The sequence below is a fragment of the Vipera berus genome (genome assembly GCF_964194415.1).
Source record: "Vipera berus genome assembly, chromosome: 6".
Classification (NCBI taxonomy): domain Eukaryota; kingdom Metazoa; phylum Chordata; class Lepidosauria; order Squamata; family Viperidae; genus Vipera; species Vipera berus.
Window position 1 is genome coordinate 35590804 of NC_138208.1, and position 20077 is coordinate 35610880.

General features: G+C 37.9%; 2 protein-coding genes across 14 annotated transcripts in view; one reads left to right on the forward strand and one right to left on the reverse strand.

Annotated features, from left to right (window-relative positions):
- The window catches only part of ZCRB1 (zinc finger CCHC-type and RNA binding motif containing 1), a 76435-nt gene extending 66304 nt beyond the window's left edge, over positions 1–10131 (reverse strand). For 3 of the 9 annotated variants that reach the window (XR_014026797.1, XR_014026798.1, XM_081330380.1), the window contains exons 1-7: positions 9660–9883; positions 8778–8867; positions 4587–4615; positions 1749–1860; positions 1353–1460; positions 1006–1118; positions 825–897 (exon numbers count right to left, since the gene is read on the reverse strand). Coding sequence is in view for 7 of the 9 variants with exons in the window: in XM_081330380.1 (XP_081186506.1) it covers positions 825–897; positions 1006–1118; positions 1353–1460; positions 1749–1860; positions 4587–4615; positions 8778–8861 (519 nt within the window). In the remaining 2 variants the exon portion in view is untranslated. Of the gene's footprint in view, positions 1–824; positions 898–1005; positions 1119–1352; positions 1461–1748; positions 1890–4586; positions 4616–8777; positions 9373–9659 lie in introns of those variants that run through there. The other 6 variants (XM_081330381.1, XM_081330377.1, XM_081330376.1 and 3 more) reach the window with 6 other exon arrangements.
- Positions 10132–10893: 762 nt separating this feature from the next.
- PPHLN1 (periphilin 1) overlaps positions 10894–20077 on the forward strand; it is a 112702-nt gene continuing 103518 nt past the window's right edge. For 4 of the 5 annotated variants that reach the window (XM_081330371.1, XM_081330372.1, XM_081330373.1 and 1 more), the window contains exons 1-2: positions 12348–12606; positions 17362–17444. In XM_081330371.1, coding sequence (XP_081186497.1) covers position 12606; positions 17362–17444 — 84 coding nt within the window. In that variant the 5' untranslated portion in view covers positions 12348–12605. Of the gene's footprint in view, positions 11805–12347; positions 12607–17361; positions 17445–20077 lie in introns of those variants that run through there. The other variant, XM_081330370.1, reaches the window with a different exon arrangement.

A 20077-nucleotide genomic window follows, 5' to 3' on the forward strand; every position in this document is an offset into this window, starting at 1 on the left:
GGATTAATACCAGACGAAAACAATCAAGTAAAAAAAACTGTACCCTAGTCAATGAACTACAAATATAGTTCCTTCTGATGTATGTTCATGTATCCTTGTGATATATGTTCACATGTGCTCATTCCTTAATGACACAACACACGGACAGTGTGCACAGGATATGTTCATGTGTATTCATATATACTGTTCATGTTTGTATATCCTGATAAATTAATCTAGTCTGTTTAACCATGACTCTATTTGATAATTAAATCAATTTGCTTATTAAATAACAAACTCAAAATTAAGAAATAAATATTCTGCCATAATTCAGAATCAATAAAGCTTATACCAAAAATAGTTCCCCCTCTCAAATAGAAGGTAGGTTGTCTTTCAGTCATGTTCCCACCTCTGAAAATCATGAACAGTTTAGAGATACTGATTTACTATCTTAATTCATAAATAATTAATACTGCAGTTATAGTTTGATCATATTTTCCACCATGTTCCAAAACCTCTAATTAAAGCATGCTATTTTTAATTAATTGCCATTGTTTAAAACCAAAGGGGAAAACTAAATATGCTTAATTCAGCTTTAGATAGAAGCAAATAACAATGTATAGCAATTGGTAGCCTGAGAGGAGAAAGGCCATATTTATAATAGTGCATCCATTCTCTTAGAAACCATGTTACGAATCATAATATACTGTATATGAAGAGATACATTCAGCTGAATGAGTAAAACCTCCTATGAGAATCTTAGTAATTATTATACAAAAAAAAGAAATTAGAGCAATCATTAACTGCAAGTTCTGAGGCGAATGATTCATTAAATATTTTAGTACCTGGAAAGCTATAGCTTGACTGAGACTATCAAGTGCAGGATCTTCACCCTCATCTTCACTTTCTTCTTCTTCTCTAATAGCACAAAGGAAACAGAAAAACCCACATATATTGAATTGTACAGAGTAGGCATTTTAATCAGTAAATAAGAATAGGAGTATGTGCTGTACATATTTTACTCACATTTCTTCTTCTGGTTCAATTGCTTTCTTTCTTTTCTTTTTGTCTTTCTTTTTGGGAGGTTCACGCTCTCCTAGCATGTTTTTAGGACATGCATAACTTAAATGTCCTATTTCCTTAAGAGAAAGGAAATACTACTGAACAAGGCTAGCAGAAGAATATTACTTTTTATTTCTTCATAAATTTACCTTGTAAATAGTGTATTTGTATTCATTTATAATTACTCTTAGAAAATGTAGCATTGTATGTAGTTTAAAAAATTATCTGAACTGACTGTACCGATAACCCAATGGATGGCGTCAGCATAAGAACATGACAAAAACAGTTATGTTGTTGGGACATCAACTCACTCCACATTCATAGCATTTTGACTTGTCATAGTAATTTCTTCTTCGGATGAATTCTGCAGCTCTTCCATTATCAATAGCAATACTTGCTTTTATTACTCTTCCAAAGAGCTAAAAAAAAACCAAATACAATTTTAGCTTTCAGAATATCTCAAGATATACATATATATATATATATATATATATATATATATATATATATATATATATATATATATATATATATATATATATATATATATATATATATATATATATATATATATATATATATATATATATATATATATATATATACATATATATATATATATATATATATATATATACACACACATATATATATATATATATATATATATATATATATATATATATATATATATCCTTGTCACTTACTTGTTTATTATTAAGTGCCCGAGAACAGTTCTGCGCTGACTCTTTATCCAAGAACAAAATAAATGCAACTCCTTTACTTCTTCGTGTGTCTTTGTCTTTCATAATTGTAACTCTAGAAAAGAATACTGATATGTTCACATACTATTAAATCACAGAGATGCAAGCCTTATTGTTATTTAGGTTGCCTAAATTAGTCTCATTCATTTCAAATTCTAGCAAAAGGGCAGCTATCAAAGTAAACACAGCATGAGAACATCCATAAAAGCTACTCATGAAACTCAAATCATTTACAATAAAGGATAGTAGAGAAAAGGTTACTACATTAAACTCGAAGAATAGCCTTTATTGAGAATCATGATATAGGAAAAGTGTTTCTAAAAACAGAGACCTGACAATAAATCAATTATATTCATGAGCTATTTGTGAAACTTCATATTACAAATGCTTGCATGAGACTAAGATCAACAAATATATTGTCAGAGTAGTGCAGGCATGTCAAACTTGCAATGTCATGTGACATCATGTGACGTATTGCGACTTTTTCCCATTGCCGGCAATGTGGTGGGTGTAGTTTCAGTATGATGCATCCAGCCCGCGTGCCAGCAGTTTGACATGCCTGGAGTGGTGTGTGCCATTACCCTTTCTCATAAAAACATGTTCTCTCAGTTTTTCCTCTCAAATAAGATTAAAATAAAAATCCATAATAGTAGTGCTCATAAAAATTACTAAATCTGCTTGACAGATTCTTATTCCAGTTGTTTAAATCTGGCATTATTGGAATGTAATAGGACTGAAATTCTGTTGATATAAAAATCAGCCTCTTTATTGCCTGATATAACACCTCTGTTCTTGAAGATACTTGGCTCTCCAAGTACTTTGGATTCGAGAAGCTTCAGCATTCAATTATTCAATGTAGTTCAGGATGTGATTGCTACTTGTGACAGTTGTAGGCCTATTTAAAGTTATAGACAGCCAGACACAGAATAATCTATTATCTGGATTTGGATTTTAGAATTGATATGGGTGAAAAGAATACAATTTATACTATGGACATAGTATCTGATCATTTCCCCCCCAAACCTCTAAAAGGATGGCTCTACCAAATGCTTCCTCAGTAGTATAGAAAATTTGGGCAACAATCTTCTTTAAGCTTATTTATTTCAGGAACCAAAAAAATAGTTTAGTTATAAGAACAATTGTTCCTAAATATCCAAAGCCAAGCTATAGAGAAACTTTGACCATACAGATATTGGTGAAGTGCAACTCTCAATATCCCTCTTCACTGACCATGCTAGCTGGGCTGCTAGGAGATACTTTAACCATTTATGAAGTGCCAAAGATTTTGCATTCCTGCTATGCAAGGAAAAGCTTAAAATGTAAAGTGACCAAGACCAAATATATTTTACAGTTCATCTCAAGATTTATTCTGTGGCAATGATGGTCAATAAAGAATTTCTTAAACTGGTTAACTAGTGACAAAAGTTCAGAATGTTTATGGATCATTGTATTAAACAGTGGAATATTCTTTCTGTTTTGACTTAAGATCAGAAACAAATATATATAGATCTGATTCCTGTTGTTACATATATCTTTCAGCTTGTACATTCTAAAGAAGTAACAAGATACCTGAAAGGATGAGAGTCACTTGCTCTTTGGAACACAATCCAATCTATTTTTTAAATCATTCTGGGCCAGATTCTATTTATGTGTATCAGCTGTGATGAAGTACTTTATAGGTTTCTGGGAAAGTATAAATATTTATAGAGATACAGTGATCTGGGTGAGTTGTCACCAGTGAGCAAATGAGTTACAATTCTGTCTTTCTTCCAGCATCTATGCAAAGTATATGATTCCTTGATTTTATAAAATAGAGGTACAGTATCTAGCAGCATTTTGGAAGTAAATGTAAACAAAAGTAAACAAATTGAAGCGTTATAGGTAGATAATTACCTACAACACTTTGGCGTATTTGCTAGGTTATTCTAGGTGATGCTGTACAACAGTTAACCTAAAGAACCGAGTAGGTGTTTTAAAAAACCATTTTTATGATAAGATTCCAGAAAGTATAAATAAGCATGATTTTCTTCCTCAATCTCAGATTCTCTCTCAGAGGACTAGGAGTTTCAGAGTTCTTTGCAGTAGCATAGCTGTTCCTAGCACTGCGCTCTTCTGGAGTAGCATAGCTGTTCCTAGCACTGCGCTCTTCTGGACAGAGGACTCTGATATAGTTCCTGGGAATTGTGGGAACCACTCTCCCGGCATAGCAGTCATAGGTCTGAGTGCTCCTACTATCACTGGGGCCACTTTGACCTTTACTTTCCACATCATTTCTAATCCTCTTTCAAGGCCCTGGTATTTCTCCAACTTCTCATACTCTTTTTTTCCTCTGATATTTATGTCACTTGGCACCATTACATCTATCATCACTGTTGCCCTCTGGTCTTGTCTACTACCATGATATCTGGTTCATTGGCTAGTATCTGTCTGTTCACCTGCATCTGTGTGTGTGTGTGTGTGTGTTGTGTGTTTCTCAAGAACATGCCTTTGCTGTCTTTTTGCTATAGCATGGCACTATGTTTTTACAACACACTAAATGTAATATAAATAACATAACACAGAAATGGTAAAATAAGTACTTTTCCCCCCCTAGAAAAGCACAACCTATGAATAGAATATTTTCATGGCAAGTTCACACCAGGTGTGGCAGTAACATTACAAATGAGCACCTGTCTTCGTATCCTATTACAAAAACTACACGTGAAAATATTAAATTGAGGATGTTGGTATTATTACACACATTAAAGAATAAGCTACATACAATTTGATATTTATACTTACTTAACTACTTTCCCGTATTTTGAAAAAATCTGAAAAGACAGAGAAAAAAATGCAGTTACCCACAGTGAGGGAAAAAATATTTGATCTCCTGCTCATTTTGTACGTTTGCCCACTGACAAAGAAATGATCAGTCTATAATTTTAATGGTAGGTTTATTTTAAGAGTGTGACAGAATAACAACAAAAAATCCAGAAAAACACATTTCAAAAAAGTTATAAATTGATTTGCATTTTAATGAGTGAAATAAGTATCTGACCCCTTTACAAAACATAAGTACTTGGTGGCAAAACCCTTGTTGGCAATCACAGAGGTCAGACGTTTCTTGTAGTTGGCCATCAGGTTTGTACACATCTCAGGAGGTATTTTGTCCCATTCCTCTTTGCAGATCATCTCCAAGTCATTAAGATTTCATGCTGCTGACATTTGGCAGTTTGAACCTTCAGATTTTCTATAGAAAATCTGGCTAGGCCACTCTAGGACCTTAATGTGCTTCTTCTTGAGCCACTCCTTTGTTTCCTTGGCTGTGTGTTTTGGGTCATTGCCATGCTGGAATACCCATCCACGATCCATTTTCTTTCTTTCTTTTACTACACGTTTTATTGATTTTTTAGTTTTACATCCAAATATTTATGAAGCAATACAGTGGCTGAGTAATTAAAAGTAAACAATAGTAAATAACAAAATCATTTGTAGATAGGTCAAGTTACATCAACAAAAATTCCCTCTCCTCTCCAATTCCCTTAGTTACGATAGCATAGTCAGATTAATCAAATTAATATATTTCTAATTATAACAGAATCAGTTAGAACAATTTTCATTATATACTGCTCAAAAAAACAAAGGGAACACTTAAACAACACAATGTACTGTATTTAATAGTAGGATGTCTTATCGTGTTCCCTTTATTTTTTTAAGCAGTATATTTTCACATGTCCTGTTTTTACGTTTTACCTAATTGGAATAAGATAATCCGAACTAGCCTATAATATATAAAAGAAAACTTACTTTTCAGGTAGCCCACATTGCCCCATTTCATTATATAGTAATTATCCTGTCTAGAATACATATATTGTTCATTTCAGTACATTCTTATGTTATACAATTTTTTTCTATTTAAGGTCTTAAAAGTTCACTAATTATTGAGAAGATACCTTTTGTTGTATCCTTCCAAATTCTGTAATATAAGTCAATTCTAATAGCTAACTTTCCTTTCCTTTAAAGGTCTGAAAGTTAAGTATAAAATCAATGTGTATCTTTTAAAGATTCCCCTTAGCCCATTAAGAAATTTTTTTAGCTCTATCATTACAGCAAATATATTCTATTTAACATCTTAGCAGTTGATCCATTTTTTAAAATAATATCTTTTATTACATCATTGCAATTTCTATAATATAATTCAGTTATGTTCTGATAGCTAATCTTTCATTATATAGTAATTATCATATCTGAAATACATACATAGCTATTTGTCCTTACAATTCATCTATAGTTAAGAAAGTATGTTTATTTGTAGCTAATTTTCATTCCCTTAAAGATCTAGATCCTAAATATAGACTCAGTTTATATCTTTTAACAATTGAGAGAAAAAAATTAAGCTTTATTATTGCAAGTCCTAACACTTATAACAGAAAAAAGAGAAGTTCATTTAAGTCTAATTTTAGCTTTCTTTTTGTGCCAGGCAGGCTTCCATATGATTGCCTTTAGCTTCTCAAATGTATCTCCCTTTCTTCCTACGCACGTTATTTGAATCCAGGGAGACCATCCAGTTATCAATTTATCATAGTGACCCCTTTGTAGTCATTAAATTTTCGTTCCAGTAAATCCAATCTCCATGTTTGGCATGGTACAGTTGTTCTTGGTTCACTCTGGTCTTCTTCTTTCCAATCCATCTGGCTTATGTAAGAGGTCATATCTGGTGTTGTAATTATTGTTTGGTAGATTGAAGTCTTGGTGTACTGTATTTGAAGGCCTTGGCATCCTCCATCTTAGTATTGCTTTCTTCAGATTCTGTTGCTTGTTAGAATGTAGGTTTTATAGTTGAAATCAGTACATTGTACTTGTGGTACTTTAAAGTCCCGTTTTGTTGTTAAATTCCTCATCCTGTTCATTTTTGGATTGTCAATTCATCAATTGAAGTAAGAGTCTCATTTGGTGAGTTTGTGCTATCAAATTTGTGTTTAAATTTGGCTTTTATTTCTGCAGTCATTGCCAGAATTGTATCAAGTATGAGTTTATAATCAAGTGGTGGGATATAATCTTCCATTTCTTTAATATTTTACAGGTAGGCCTTTAGTGGAGGCTATTTTAATAAAAGCCAATAAATGTCCACCTCCACTATTCCAAAAGGTTGTTTTCAGTGCCAGGTGTTCCCAATTTTTATCTTTAAAGATAGTGTCAAGGACAAATCTGTTAGAGCCAGGTCTCAAAGTAAAAAAAAAAGTTTACTTGATATACCAGGTTTTGCCACAAGATGTCTTCAATAGCATGTACAAACCTTTTGCATAGTAATAAAAGGCTTTCATCCAATTAATTCATTTTTAGCAGTCAATGGGATAATAGGTCCCTATAAAAATAGACAATAAAAACTTTTTAGTGGCCCAACAATTTCAGAGGTATAGATAGAGTTCCTTAATTATTTAGCTTAGTCATTTAATTTCTTTTGAGGCTTTAAAGTTGTAAATCCCAAAGTAAGCAGTCACCGAGTTTTCAAGAAGGGGGGGGAAAAAGATTTTCAAGAAAGTCCCACAGGAAAGTAATTATGGAAGTAAGAAGTGTAAGGTCTCACCCAAATCCTCCAGATTGCTTCGTTGTGCTTGATAGTAATTTTGGCTTTCGGCAGGGAACGGCTCTTCTTCGGGCCAGAGGAGTAACTCCGGATCAAACGGAGGGCTACTGCCATTCCGCGATCACAGAGAGATAGCCTCCTCACAGTGGTCGCCCCTCCAGGGAGACTTTTAACCCTTTGCAGGGTCTTACAATGAAGTTAGACTGGACGGCAATGGAAGAGCTTCTCCCAGCATGTCCGCGAGTGCCGCACGCGCAAACTGGAAGCCCACGATCCATTTTCAATGCCCTGGCTGAGGGAAGGAGGTTCTTACCCAAGATTTGACGGTACATGGACCTGTCCATCGTCCCTTTGATGTAGTGAAGTTGTCCTGTCCCCTTAGCAGAAAAACACCCCCAAAGCATAATGTTTCCACCTCCATGTTTGATTGTGGGGATGGTGTTCTTGGGGTCATAGGTGGCATTCCTCCTCCTCCAAATACGGTGAGTTGATACCAAAGAGCTTGATTTTGGTCTCATCTGACCACAACACTTTCAGCCAGTTCTCTGATTCAGATATTCATTGGCAAACTTCAGACGGGCCTGTACATATACTTTCTTGAGCAGGGGGACCTTGCGGGCACTGCAGGATTTCAGTCCTCCACAGCGTAGTGTGTTACCAATTGTTTTCTTGGTGACTATGATGCCAGCAGCCTTGAGATCATTGACAAGATACTCCTGTGTAGTTCTGGCCGATTCCTCCCCATTCTCATCATCACTGAAACTCGAGGTAAGATCTTGTATGGAACCCCAGACCGAGAGAGATTGACACTTATTTTCTGTTTCTTCCATTTGCGAATAATCCCACCGTTGTTACCTTCTCATCAAGCTGCTTGGTGATAGTCTTGTAGCCCATTCCAGCCTTGTGTAGGTCTGCAATCTTGTCCCTGACATCCTTGGATAGCTCTTTGCTCTTGGCCATGGTGGACAATTTGTAATCTGATTGATTTCTTCTGTGGACAGGTGACTTTTATACAGGTAACAAGCTGAGATTAGGAGCACTTCCTAATCTCTGCTGGTTACCTGTATAAAAAACACCTGGGAGCCAGAAATCTTGCTGATTGTTAGGGAATCAAATACTTTTTTCACTCATTAAAATGCAAATCAATTTATAACTTTTTTGAAATGCGTTTTTCTGGATTTTTGTTGTTGTTATTCTGTCTCTCACTGTTAAAAAAACTACTATTAAAATTATAGACTGATCATTTTTTTGTCAATGGGCAAACGTACAAAATCAGCAGGAGATGAAATATTTTTTCCCTCACTGTAGGGAAGTAAATTCTTCACAAAACACAGAAGTAAATATAAATGTTCTATGATTATTCATACAATCAGATAATTCAATTCTAATGTTTAAGATACACTTACTCTGTACAAGTCATTGTTTGTCAATGAAAAGGGCAAATTAGATACATAAACTGTGCTTTTGCTTGGTGCTAATCCTCCACTCATTTTTTTCTAGAAACAAAAAAGAAAAAGTCATATGAAAAGGAAGTCTCAAACTTATTTAAATATACAGGGCAATTTCACAACAATCTTATTTGTCCTGAACATAATAGTGTTTAACAATGAAAACAACTATCATCTCAGAAAGAAGATGGTTAGGCTATGTGCCACTTGGTTACACTTTTTCCAATATTTATCTTTGGGGAACAAATTTTCTCCCTACTTTCTACATTCCTTTCAATTTATGCAAGGAAATAATAATCCTATTCACATAGACTTTGAACTGAGAATTCTAGTTTAATTAATTTTACAATATAACTAAATATAACTCAATCATGCCAATACCAAATAAAGGAGACTCAATTGACTCTGCAGACTATTGAATAATACTCTTAATTTCACATGCTATCAAATAATGCTTAGGATCATCCAATGCAGATTAGAACCCACATGGGAAGGGAGATGCCAGATGTCCAACCTGGCTTTAGATGACACTAACAAATAAATATGGTTACTGACGCACAGTAGATAATTCCAAGTGGATACAGGTAATCCTCAATTTACGACCACAATTGAGCCCAAAATGTTGTTGTTGAGACATTTGTTAAGTGAGTTTTGCCTCATTTTATGACCTTTCTTGCCACAATTAAGCGAATCACTGCAGTTATTAAGTTAGTAACATGGTTGTTCAGTTAATCTGGCTTCTCCATTTACTTTGCTTGTCAGGCAATCCTGCATTCCTAGTTCATTTGGGAAATAATACTGTTAGCAAAAGTATACATACCCAAATTCAATACTACTTACTGAAGGATTTTAAATGCTCCAATAATTTTTTTATTTTGAAAGGGAAAAAGAGAGAGCACAAAAAAACAACTCAGGAGCAACCTAACAACCTCCCTCCCCACTATAGTTGGGAGAAAAATAGCTCGAAAAATGAATGCACAAATTGCAGACTTTGAATCAATCTTAATTCTTTTGAGATACCTTATTTCTGGTAATCAATAATAAAAAGAATACAGATCACTATTAAGTAGTAACTAGAGGCAACGCAAGGTCCTTAACAAAATTGGAAGGCGCTTTTTGACCCAGGAGTTAGCTTAAAGGAACCCGACCACTTATTTCTCAGTGGTCGGGTTGCTTTGACAAGAATGAAAAACAACTGAGGCACTAACTGTGCCCGAGGGACGCCACTCAGTCGGAGCTGAAGAGGACCATCGGTCTCCCTTCCTATATTTCGCCGCTGCCTCCACCAAAACAGCCCGACTTAGCAGCCTCCCCTCGACGCTCTGCTAATGACGCGCAGGGTCGCTTTCGGGAAAGCGCAGCTGGAAGCAGAGCGCCCTCCTAATTTACACGCGGAGGGGTAGGAGCTATGCACCGGCAATGCTTAACTTTCCTGCTATCCGCTGCTACTGCAGCGCTCAGCAAAGACACCACCTGCTTGCCCGCTGGTACTTGGGCCTCCAACTGGGGGCGGGACTTGGGAAAGAAAAAGCAAAGTGGGTGCACCTATCGCTTTTCCGGTGGCGTAACCGGCGCGCCGGAAGCTTCGGGTCACACCACTGTGCAACGGAGACTTTGATTTGCGGCGGGTGACTTGATTGGGCTTCGACCAGCCTAAGCGTGCGCGAAGAGTGAGCACCCTGGCCTTCGTGGGAAGCTTATTTCTGCTTTCCCGTCCTGAGCGACGTGCTGTGTAGCCTCCTCGGCGCTCGACCACGGCTCAGGCCAACCCCACTAGGCAGCGGCTTTTCCCGCTCACGCATGGGCTTCCTCCTGCTTTGTTAGCGCTCCCGGTGGATGAACTAGAAGGGTAAGAGCAGTGTTGGACCGGAAGAGGTTGGCCTGAGCTCGTTCATTCGGAAGGGATGTCGGATTGACTTTCACGTGGAGCTCTGCCTAGGATTTGTAGCTCTGGCCCACTTTTGCCCTTCATCATGCTTTGGATATGACTTCAAAAAAGCTGCTTCGCGCAACTTTTCTTGTTTAGAATTAGCAATTCAAGCATGTAGGCTAGTTCCCTGTGATGTAAGTTCCTATCGCGTGTATAGTGGGTGATGATTCTTTTATTCCTTCTACTCGCAGTATTGTACATATTTTCTTCATTAATGTGGTAATGCTGGGAAAGATTGAGGGCAATAGAAGAAGGGGACGACAGAGAATGAGGTGGCTGGATGGAGTCACTGAAGCAGTAGGCATGAGCTTAAATGGACTCCAGAAGATGGTAGAGGACAGGAAGGCCTGGAGGAACGTTGTCCATAGGGTCGTGATGAGTCGGACATGACTTCGCAGCTAATAACAACAATGTGATAATTTAGTACGGGTACACCAAACCTCGTGGCATAATATTCAGTGTTTGTCACTGACTGAGTGACAAACTGAGCTGCCTCCTAAAAGTGGTTAAAGCTAAATCATTAAGCAATGTGCTCAGTTTGAGATTATTATTTTTTGACTAATTCCAACAGCCAGTAAATAAATTGCTCCTAACTACTATTTCCTCATCCTATCACATGCTGTCAAGCAGGTAAACCCTTTTTAAAATTATATTTTAGTTATAGCACTAGATTTCTATCCATCATTCTTCTTCAGAAGCTAAAGCAGTAGCAATAAATTCTGTGCTCCCGTATCTTCTACTCACAACAAGTCTCTGCCGTACATTGACCGTGAGAAAATGACTGTCATCCAGGGAACTGGCATAGTTAAAGATGGACTTGAATGGATCTACAAAGTTCAACACTTAACTACCACATCACAATAGGTGTTTTATTATTTTTCATTGCTGTTGCAAGACTCCTTTAAAACGCATTAAATTTCTGTATTTTGATTTAACAATTAAATTATAATAGGGGAAAATAAGAGGAATATGAATTCTCTAATTCTTTACTTCTCACCATTTTCCTGGTCCTATATACATCATTTTCCTGGTCCTATATACAGCAAGAATCAAAGGTAAAATCAGATGCACAAACAAATTTATATGTAAGTATCTACAGTTCAGTGTTTTCTGTGGATTTGAATCTAGGGCAGCATTTCCATAGTGACTAGAACTTTCATAGCAGCCAGTCATTGCTGAAGTGATATAAAGCCTGTCTTCATTACAAGAATCCTCACTCATTGGTTGCTCATTTAGCAATTGAAGTTACAGTAGCACTGAAAAAGGAGATTTATGATTGGTCCTTGAAATTGCAGTAGTCACAGCATCCTCCTGGTCATGTGATTTGGTTGCCCCAAGACCAACATTTACAATGGTCACAATGTCTCACCATTTGCAACCTTCACAGCTGGCTTCCAACAAGCAAAGTCAAGGGAGAAGCTGGCAGGAAGTCACAAGCTGCAAAAGCATTTTTGGATTGTACAAATAGATTGCATAAGCATTTGAATTACTGTAGGGAGGTGGTTAAGTTTTGAGCTTTAGCAAAACCATCCACTTTTTAAACATTCTAAATGTAAGAAGCTGTATTTATACATTATAGTTGTTTGGGTGGAATAGAATGCCATGGACTACAGTATTCCCCATTTTCTGCTCCATGAATTAGTTGAAAAAGGTATTAAACTTCTGACTGGAAAGGATGGCTGATTTGGGTGCAGCACAAGGCCCCTTGCATAAGTATCATTTGGTTTATCCCAATAAAGTGTATTTGATTATTTATTTGGGAGTTTTATTATTGACCTATTTTCTAACGTTGGTTTTTTTAAAAAATGCAGGCACTAGTTGGATTGGGATTAAAGCATAGTTGAAAGAAGCACAGAAGTAAGTGATTTTTTAAAAATGTCTTGACAATGGAAGTAGAATGACTTCTAGTAGAAGCAATTGCTGTTTAAATTGATTTTTATTTTTCTAAATTCTAGCTTTATGGTTTGATCATTGCTTGTTAATGATAGCTTGTGGCTAGGTTGGGAGCTGATAAAGAATTTTGTTCCTTTAATTGAATTCTGTTCAATTTAGTTTTAATTCGAGATGCCAGATTTTTGAGATATGGGAATTATAAGAAGGGGTAGGAAAATAACTTCCATTTCTGAATACTGAAAATGTCATTCAGAAATATTTTGTCTCTAGCACAGATAGTCCTTTAGCAATTAGGATTGGAAACATGATTGTTAAGCAAAGTAGTTGCTAAGAGAAACTGCTATTGTGCATAAGTTCACTTTTGCTTTACAAATTTCCTAAAGTTGTCAATCAAGGATTGGTCATCAAAATACTTTTTTCATTACTGTCATAATGTTGAATGGTCACTAAACAAGGAAATTGTTAAACAAGGAATAGCTGTAATTTCCTAAATTAGGGGTGCAAAATCTGTGCCATGTAAATTATTAGTCATGCTCTTTGAGCCCCTCCAGTTTGATGAGAAACTAATTTGTAAAGTGATACTAAAAAAAACAAAAAAAACACCTCAGTCTGCAACAAAAGTTACATATATCATTCTAAAGGTCATGTGAAAATAACTGCATGCTTTTTAATCTTTACAGTGAGATACTAGATTTCTCCTGTATAATATTCTTTTTATGAAGCCTTACTAGGTAGTCAGTTAAAACAAATATTCTGTAAAGGATTAGCCTTTCAATATTTTATGCCATTCCTTGACACTATGCTTTGCAATTCACCTAAATAGCTTATTATCTGCATCTTAATGATTTATCTAAATGGAAGTACTACTTTATGATTGAGATAAATATTCAAAATACTACTCGCTATACAGGTAGTCCTCGAGTTACGAGTGTATTGGAGCCTTCACATTCCATTTGTAACTCAAAAACTCAGAGTGAATCTCGTACCTCGAACGAGATCACTCCCTTGCTCGTTAAAATACACGCGACTTGTTAAGTGCACATGAGGCATCTCAGAGGGGGAAAGGCCATGGGGTGTGTGGTAATGGAATAGGCCCCCAAGGCCTCCCTGACCCACTAAGATACCTCATGCTTCCCCCTCCCTTCCTGCTGTGCCGGACTTACCTTGAAAACATTCATTTCCTCTCTGCCGTGGTTTCTGCCTTTGAGGGAGAGGAGAGTTGATGGAAGCTCCTGGGTGCCTGTAATATCATGTGAGTTCAGGCACCGATCCTCTTTTGCAGAGAATGGGAGCCTGAAATCTTGCGGTTTTTGCTCCCGCCCCCAATTCCTTTCGGCCACTGCCAGAACAATTTTCACCAGCATGGAGAACTTGGAGAAACTGGAAGCTTCGTCTGCGTGTAAATGCACACTTAGAAACTGAGCAAAACACTCCATTTCTCAAATGCCCCACTGGCAGCCACATGGTGCTTCCAGTCTCTGTCAGGTCTCTGTCCATGTAAAAAGAGTTTGAGTGCCTATGGGGCACTTGAAAACCAAACATTTGCTTCATTTTCAAATGCTCCATAGAAACACTTTTTATCCCAGTGGAGACCTGACAGAGACTGGCAGCTCTGCGTAGCTGCCAGTGTGCTTAGAAATGGAGCAGAAGGCTCTGTTTCTCAAGCACCCCATTCCAGGAATACAGAGCTTGCAGTCTCTGTCAGGTTTCAATTTGGATAAAAAGTCTTTCAGTGCCTATAGAGTGCTTCCAAATGTGGAAGGGTCTGCTCTGGCCACCACTGTTTCACTCTGCCAGCATCAGGGCTCTGCCCGTCTCCCTCGCTTCCCCAAAGCATCCCTTCACTAACTTCCTTTCCAGCTCTGTTCTCCGCCACCACGTGCAGGGCAACAAAAGAAGCCTGTGGGACTACCGGTAAAAAGTTCAATCAGTGAAGGAATGTGGATGCCCTGGGGTGGGGGTTAGGATTTGGCATTGTGAGTGCCCTGGGGTCAGGTGGGATTTAGGACTTGTCATTGTGGATGCCCTGGGTGGGGTGGGGGTTAGGATTTGGCATTGTGGATGCCCTGGGGTGGGGGTTAAGATTTGGCATTGTGGATTGTGCAGTGTTTGCGGTCTGATGAGACTATTCAAAACGCAGCGAATCTCCACGTTTTGAATAGTCCCATAGATGCTCAAACACCTTTGATCTGAATGGAGATCTGAGTCACACAGTTTCAAGTAGTCACATGGAGTGTTCCTTTCCGTTTCTGAAGTTCCCCACTGCAGGTACATGGACTTTCCAATCTCTCTCATGTCTGTGTTTGGATAAAAAGTGTTTGAGCAGCAGCAGCTTGAGTTTCTCCACTACGGTGCTCTGTGTGCGCCAGCCTTATTGAGAGCAATACTGCTGTGCGCCTCCGTTTCCTTTCACTCAAACGGAGCAGAGAAACTCAAGCCCCTGGCCACGCAAGTACTAGGTCACACGGGGTGGCTAGCTGGCTGACTGGGGAGGGGGATCATGGCCGCTCAGGTGGTTGCCACTGCTGCTGACTTGGATGCAGGTGCAAGGGACCTGGCCTCGTGATGCCTCCCTGCTCAGTTGAAGGCTTGGTTCCTGCCATCAAACTAAGGCTGGTGCACGTGAGTGAGAACCACACCCAGGCCACAGATGGTATTGGTTCCTGCACCTGACCAACTCCGATTCTATGCTTTGCCCCATAGACATGCAAATGAAGTAAACATCGCCCCCTCCCAGAGAATGGAAGCTTCTGGGGTCCATGATCTCTTTTGCAGAGAATTTGTGTTTGAACTCGCGCGATATTACGGCACCCAGGAGCTTCCATTGTTGGCGCAAAAAGCATTTCCAAGCCGACTCGCCTCTCCCTCAAAAAGAAACCACGGCAGAGAGGACACAGAGTTTGCAAGATGAGTCCGGCGTGGCAGGAAGGGAGGGGGAAGCAGTTGTGGGGAGTAGGGAGAGGAATAGGGTGAATATTGCAGAGCCTCTGCAGTCACTCATAAGGGCGAAAGACTGGTATGATGCTGCAATAGTTGTAATTTTGGGATTTGCTCGTAAACACTAGGGGGCACTGATCACATAACTTCGAATGAGCATTGTGAAAGGTCGTAACTCGGGGATTACCTGTACTTGATGTGATATGTGGACAATATGAAGCTAACTGCATGGGTATTTTTAATGCATTGTAAATATACTTTCATCCATTCCTTCTCTTGAAACTATTGATATGCAAGTGACTGAAAGTGAACTAAGAATGTAAATTTGTATATGAATCAAAAATGTTCAGTTGTAGGTATTAGAAAAACAACTTTTAATATAGAAAATGTCCCAATTGCAATTAAAAAAGCTTTAGAAAGACTGTAAACCTTAAAATTTTCAAAACATTTTTGCTCATTATTAAATTTACACATTGTTACAACATTGAAGAAGCTTACAAGTATAAAAGTAAAATTGAAAACATAATAAAATTGCAGTTAAATAAAATAAAATTCAATTCAGTCATGAAACTGACAAAAGCTTGGTGAAAGAGATGCATTTTTCCTATGTTCCCAAATGCTATGAGAGTAGCAGCCATGTACCCCTCCTTAGGGAGCTTATTTCATTTCTTGAGAGCTATATAGCATTGCATAGAACTAATTTGGAAAAAGGTGCAAGAGAATTGTTAAATAAAAGATTACACAATTAAGAGATAGCAGGAAGCATGAGTAACTCAAAATACCTCTGCCTTGATTTTATTTAATATAAGATGGGGCAGAGAGAAACTTGGACAGGTTTTCAAGATTAATGTCAACCCTTCATGATAGGGCATCTCAAGAAACAAGTCATAGAGATTTCAGGAATGCTGCATTACTGTAAGGATTTGATTATGGATTATCATTGCTGAGTCTGACTGGTTTAAAAGGGTCATAGACATACTTACGCAACTATCTTTACCATTACAACAAATATAAGAAATCAAGGAGTACCGGTACTTCTTTATACATTGGCCCATTTTATCAGCAATCTATGTTTTCCCCCCTCACTATTGTGGCAAATATCTGCACTCAGAAGTACCGTGAACCAAAGTCATGCTCCAATTGTATTTTACTGATTCTATCTGAAAATTACTTGGGCTGCAAAAAATAGAACCTGAGTAACCTAGCTCAAAATTATACAAATAATATATTTTTTAACATAATGTGCTGGAGAGTATTTACCTATTTTTGATGATGAATGTGGCTCAGTGGGTTAGGATGCTGAGCTTGTCGATGAGAAGGCCGGCAGTTTGGTGGGTTGAATCCTGAGTGCCGCATAACAGAGTGAGCACCTGTTACTCATCCCAGCTTCTGCCAACCAGCAGTTCGAAAGCACGTAAAAATGCAAGTAGAAAAATAGGGACCACTACGGTGGGAAGGTAACAGCGTTACCTTGGTGTCTGGTCATGCCGGCCACATGACCACGGAGACGTCCTTGGACAAGCGCTGGCTTTGAAACGGAGATGAGCACCAGCCCCTAGAGTTGGAAACGACTAGCATGCATATGCGGGGGAACCCTTACCTTACCTTACCTTAAGTTTCTAAAGGAAAAACGCTAAATATCTCAGCCTTGGGATATTTTAAAATAGCTACTGCAAGTTTTGCATATTAATACAATGTTTAATTATTAACTGTATAATACAGTATTTTGTTTAGTTCATGTTAATAGTTACTCAAACATACATCTTTAATATCTATTTTTAGTGGCATATAGAAGAGATGAAATGTGGTCTGAACGGTATGAATATGAAAGATTACCACGAGAGAGACTTCCTCCACGTCCTGATGTAAGCAGATTGCTAATAGTTATGGGTTTTCTCTTTTTAATCTTTTTAGCTGTTGATCAGGAATTTAAATTTGTGATCTCAAACTTAAGGGGATTACAGTACCTACATGGATGGACATTCAGTTAAGAAACCTACAATGGTTCACAGTGAACACTGTGTTTGTAAAACTTTGTATCATATCTAATATGGTCCTTCTTAAATACCAGTGTTGTGCTTTGTAAAATGCTTTTTAATAGAGCTTTTGATCATGTGAGTCTCATACTTATCCTAGAATAGACAAGTAAGAAGGTGTATGCTTACTTCAGGATAAAAGTTTGTTTTGTTTGCTATATCTCTTAATTATTTTTATAGGAGCCAGAATGCTCTCCATTTTCAACAAGTTGGATTTTGAGTGAGATGGAACAGGACATATATAATCAGACAGTCAATTCTCTTAGTAATCAGTCAGTAATAGGATGCTAAGAAAAGCAATATTACAATTTGTTCATGCTGTTCTGACATTAATTTGAGCATTTTTCTTTTAAGGATTAATACACTTAATCCATATGATAATATTGTTTGACATCCTGTTTAAGTTTTTTAAATAGTTTTGGTTTTGATAAATTATCACATATTAATAATCAAGTTAAATTGGAGGTATGATTACATTAAAAATAACACTGCAAAAATTATAGCTATATGTTATGGCTATACCCCTTCATGGATTACTGCCTTGTCGTGGCGAAGGGGCTTGCGTAATTCAATGAAGCTTTGAGCTATGCTGTGCAGGGCCACCCAAGACGGAAAGGTCATAGAGGGTTCTGACAAAACGTGATCCACTGGAGAAGGAAATGGCAACCCACTCCAGTATCTTTGCCATGAAAACCCTATGGACAATACCAAAAGGCAATACGATCTGATGCTGGAAGATGAGCCCCTCAGGTCGGAAGGCGTCCAATATGCTACTGAGGAAGAGCAGAGGGCTAGTACTAGTAGCACCAGAATGAATGAAGCGACTGGGCCAAAGCCGAAAGTATGCTCAGCTGTGGATGTGTCTGGTGGTGAAAGGAAAGTCCGATGTTGTAAAGATTTTTTCTCCATAGGAACCTGGAATGTAAGATCCATGAATCAAGGAAAGCTGGACGTGGTCAAACAAGAGATGACAAGACTGAACATCGACATCTTAGGTTTCAGTGAACTAAAATGGACAGGAATGGGTGAATTTAATTCAGATGACCATCAGATATACTACTGCGGGCAAGAATCCCTCAGAAGAAATGGAGTAGCCTTCATAGTCAATAAAAGAGTAGGAAAAGCAATACTGCGATACAATCCTCAAAATGACAGAATGATCTCAGTTCGAATCCAAGGCAAACCATTCAATATCACAGTAGTCCAAGTCTATGCCCCAACCACCAGTGCTAAAGAGGATGAAATTGACCGGTTCTATGAAACCCTACAGCACCTTATAGAACTAACACCAAAAAATGATGTCCTTATCATCATGGGGGATTGGAATGCTAAAGTAGGAAGCCAAAAGATAACCGGAATAACAGGCAAGTTTGGCCTTGGAGTACAAAATGAAGCAGGGCACAGGCTGATAGAATTTTCTCAAGAGAATACGATGGTCATAGCAAACACTCTTTTCCAACAACCCAAGAGACGGCTCTACACATGGACATCACCAGACGGTCAACACAGAAATCAGATTGACTATATGCTCTGCAGCCAAAGATGGAGAAGCTCTATACAGTCAGTAAAAACAAGACCAGGAGCTGACTGTGGCTCAGACCATGAGCTTCTCCTTGCAAAGTTTAGGCTTAAACTGAAGAAAGTAGGGAAAAGCACTAGGCCACTCAGGTATGAATTAAATCATATCCCTGTTGAATATACAGTAGAGGTGAGAAATAGATTTAAGGAATTAGATCTGATAGACAGAGTGCCTGAAGAACTATGGACAGAGGTTCGCAACATTGTACAAGAGGTAGCAACCAAAACCATCCCAAAGAAAAAGAAATGCAAGAAAGCAAAATGGTTGTCTGAGGAAGCTTTGCAAATAGCTGAGGAAAGGAGGGAAGCGAAAGGCAAGGGAGAAAAAGAAAGATACGGCCAATTGAATGCAGAATTCCAGAGAATAGCTAGAAGAGATAAGAATGCCTTCTTAAAAGAACAATGCAAAGAAATAGAAGAAAACAATAGAATAGGGAGGACCAGAGATCTTTTCAAGAAAATTGGAGAGATGAAAGGAACGTTTCATGCAAAAATGGGCATGATAAAGGACCAAAATGGCAGGGACCTAACAGAGGCAGAAGAGATTAAGAAGAGGTGGCAAAATTACACAGAAGAACTATACAAGAATGAGCTTAACGTCCCTGACAATCACAGTGAGGTGGTCACTGACCTCGAGTCAGACATCCTAGAATGTGAAGTGAAGTGGGCCTTAGAAAAGCTGAGCAACAACAAAGCTAGTGGAGGTGACAGTATTCCAGCTGAGCTATTCAAAATCTTAAAAGACGATGCAGTAAAAGTGCTACACTCAATTTGCCAGCAAATTTGGAAAACTCAACAGTGGCCACAGGATTGGAAAAGATCAGTTTACATTCCAATTCCAAAGAAAGGCAGTGCCAAAGAATGTTCAAACTATTGCACCATTG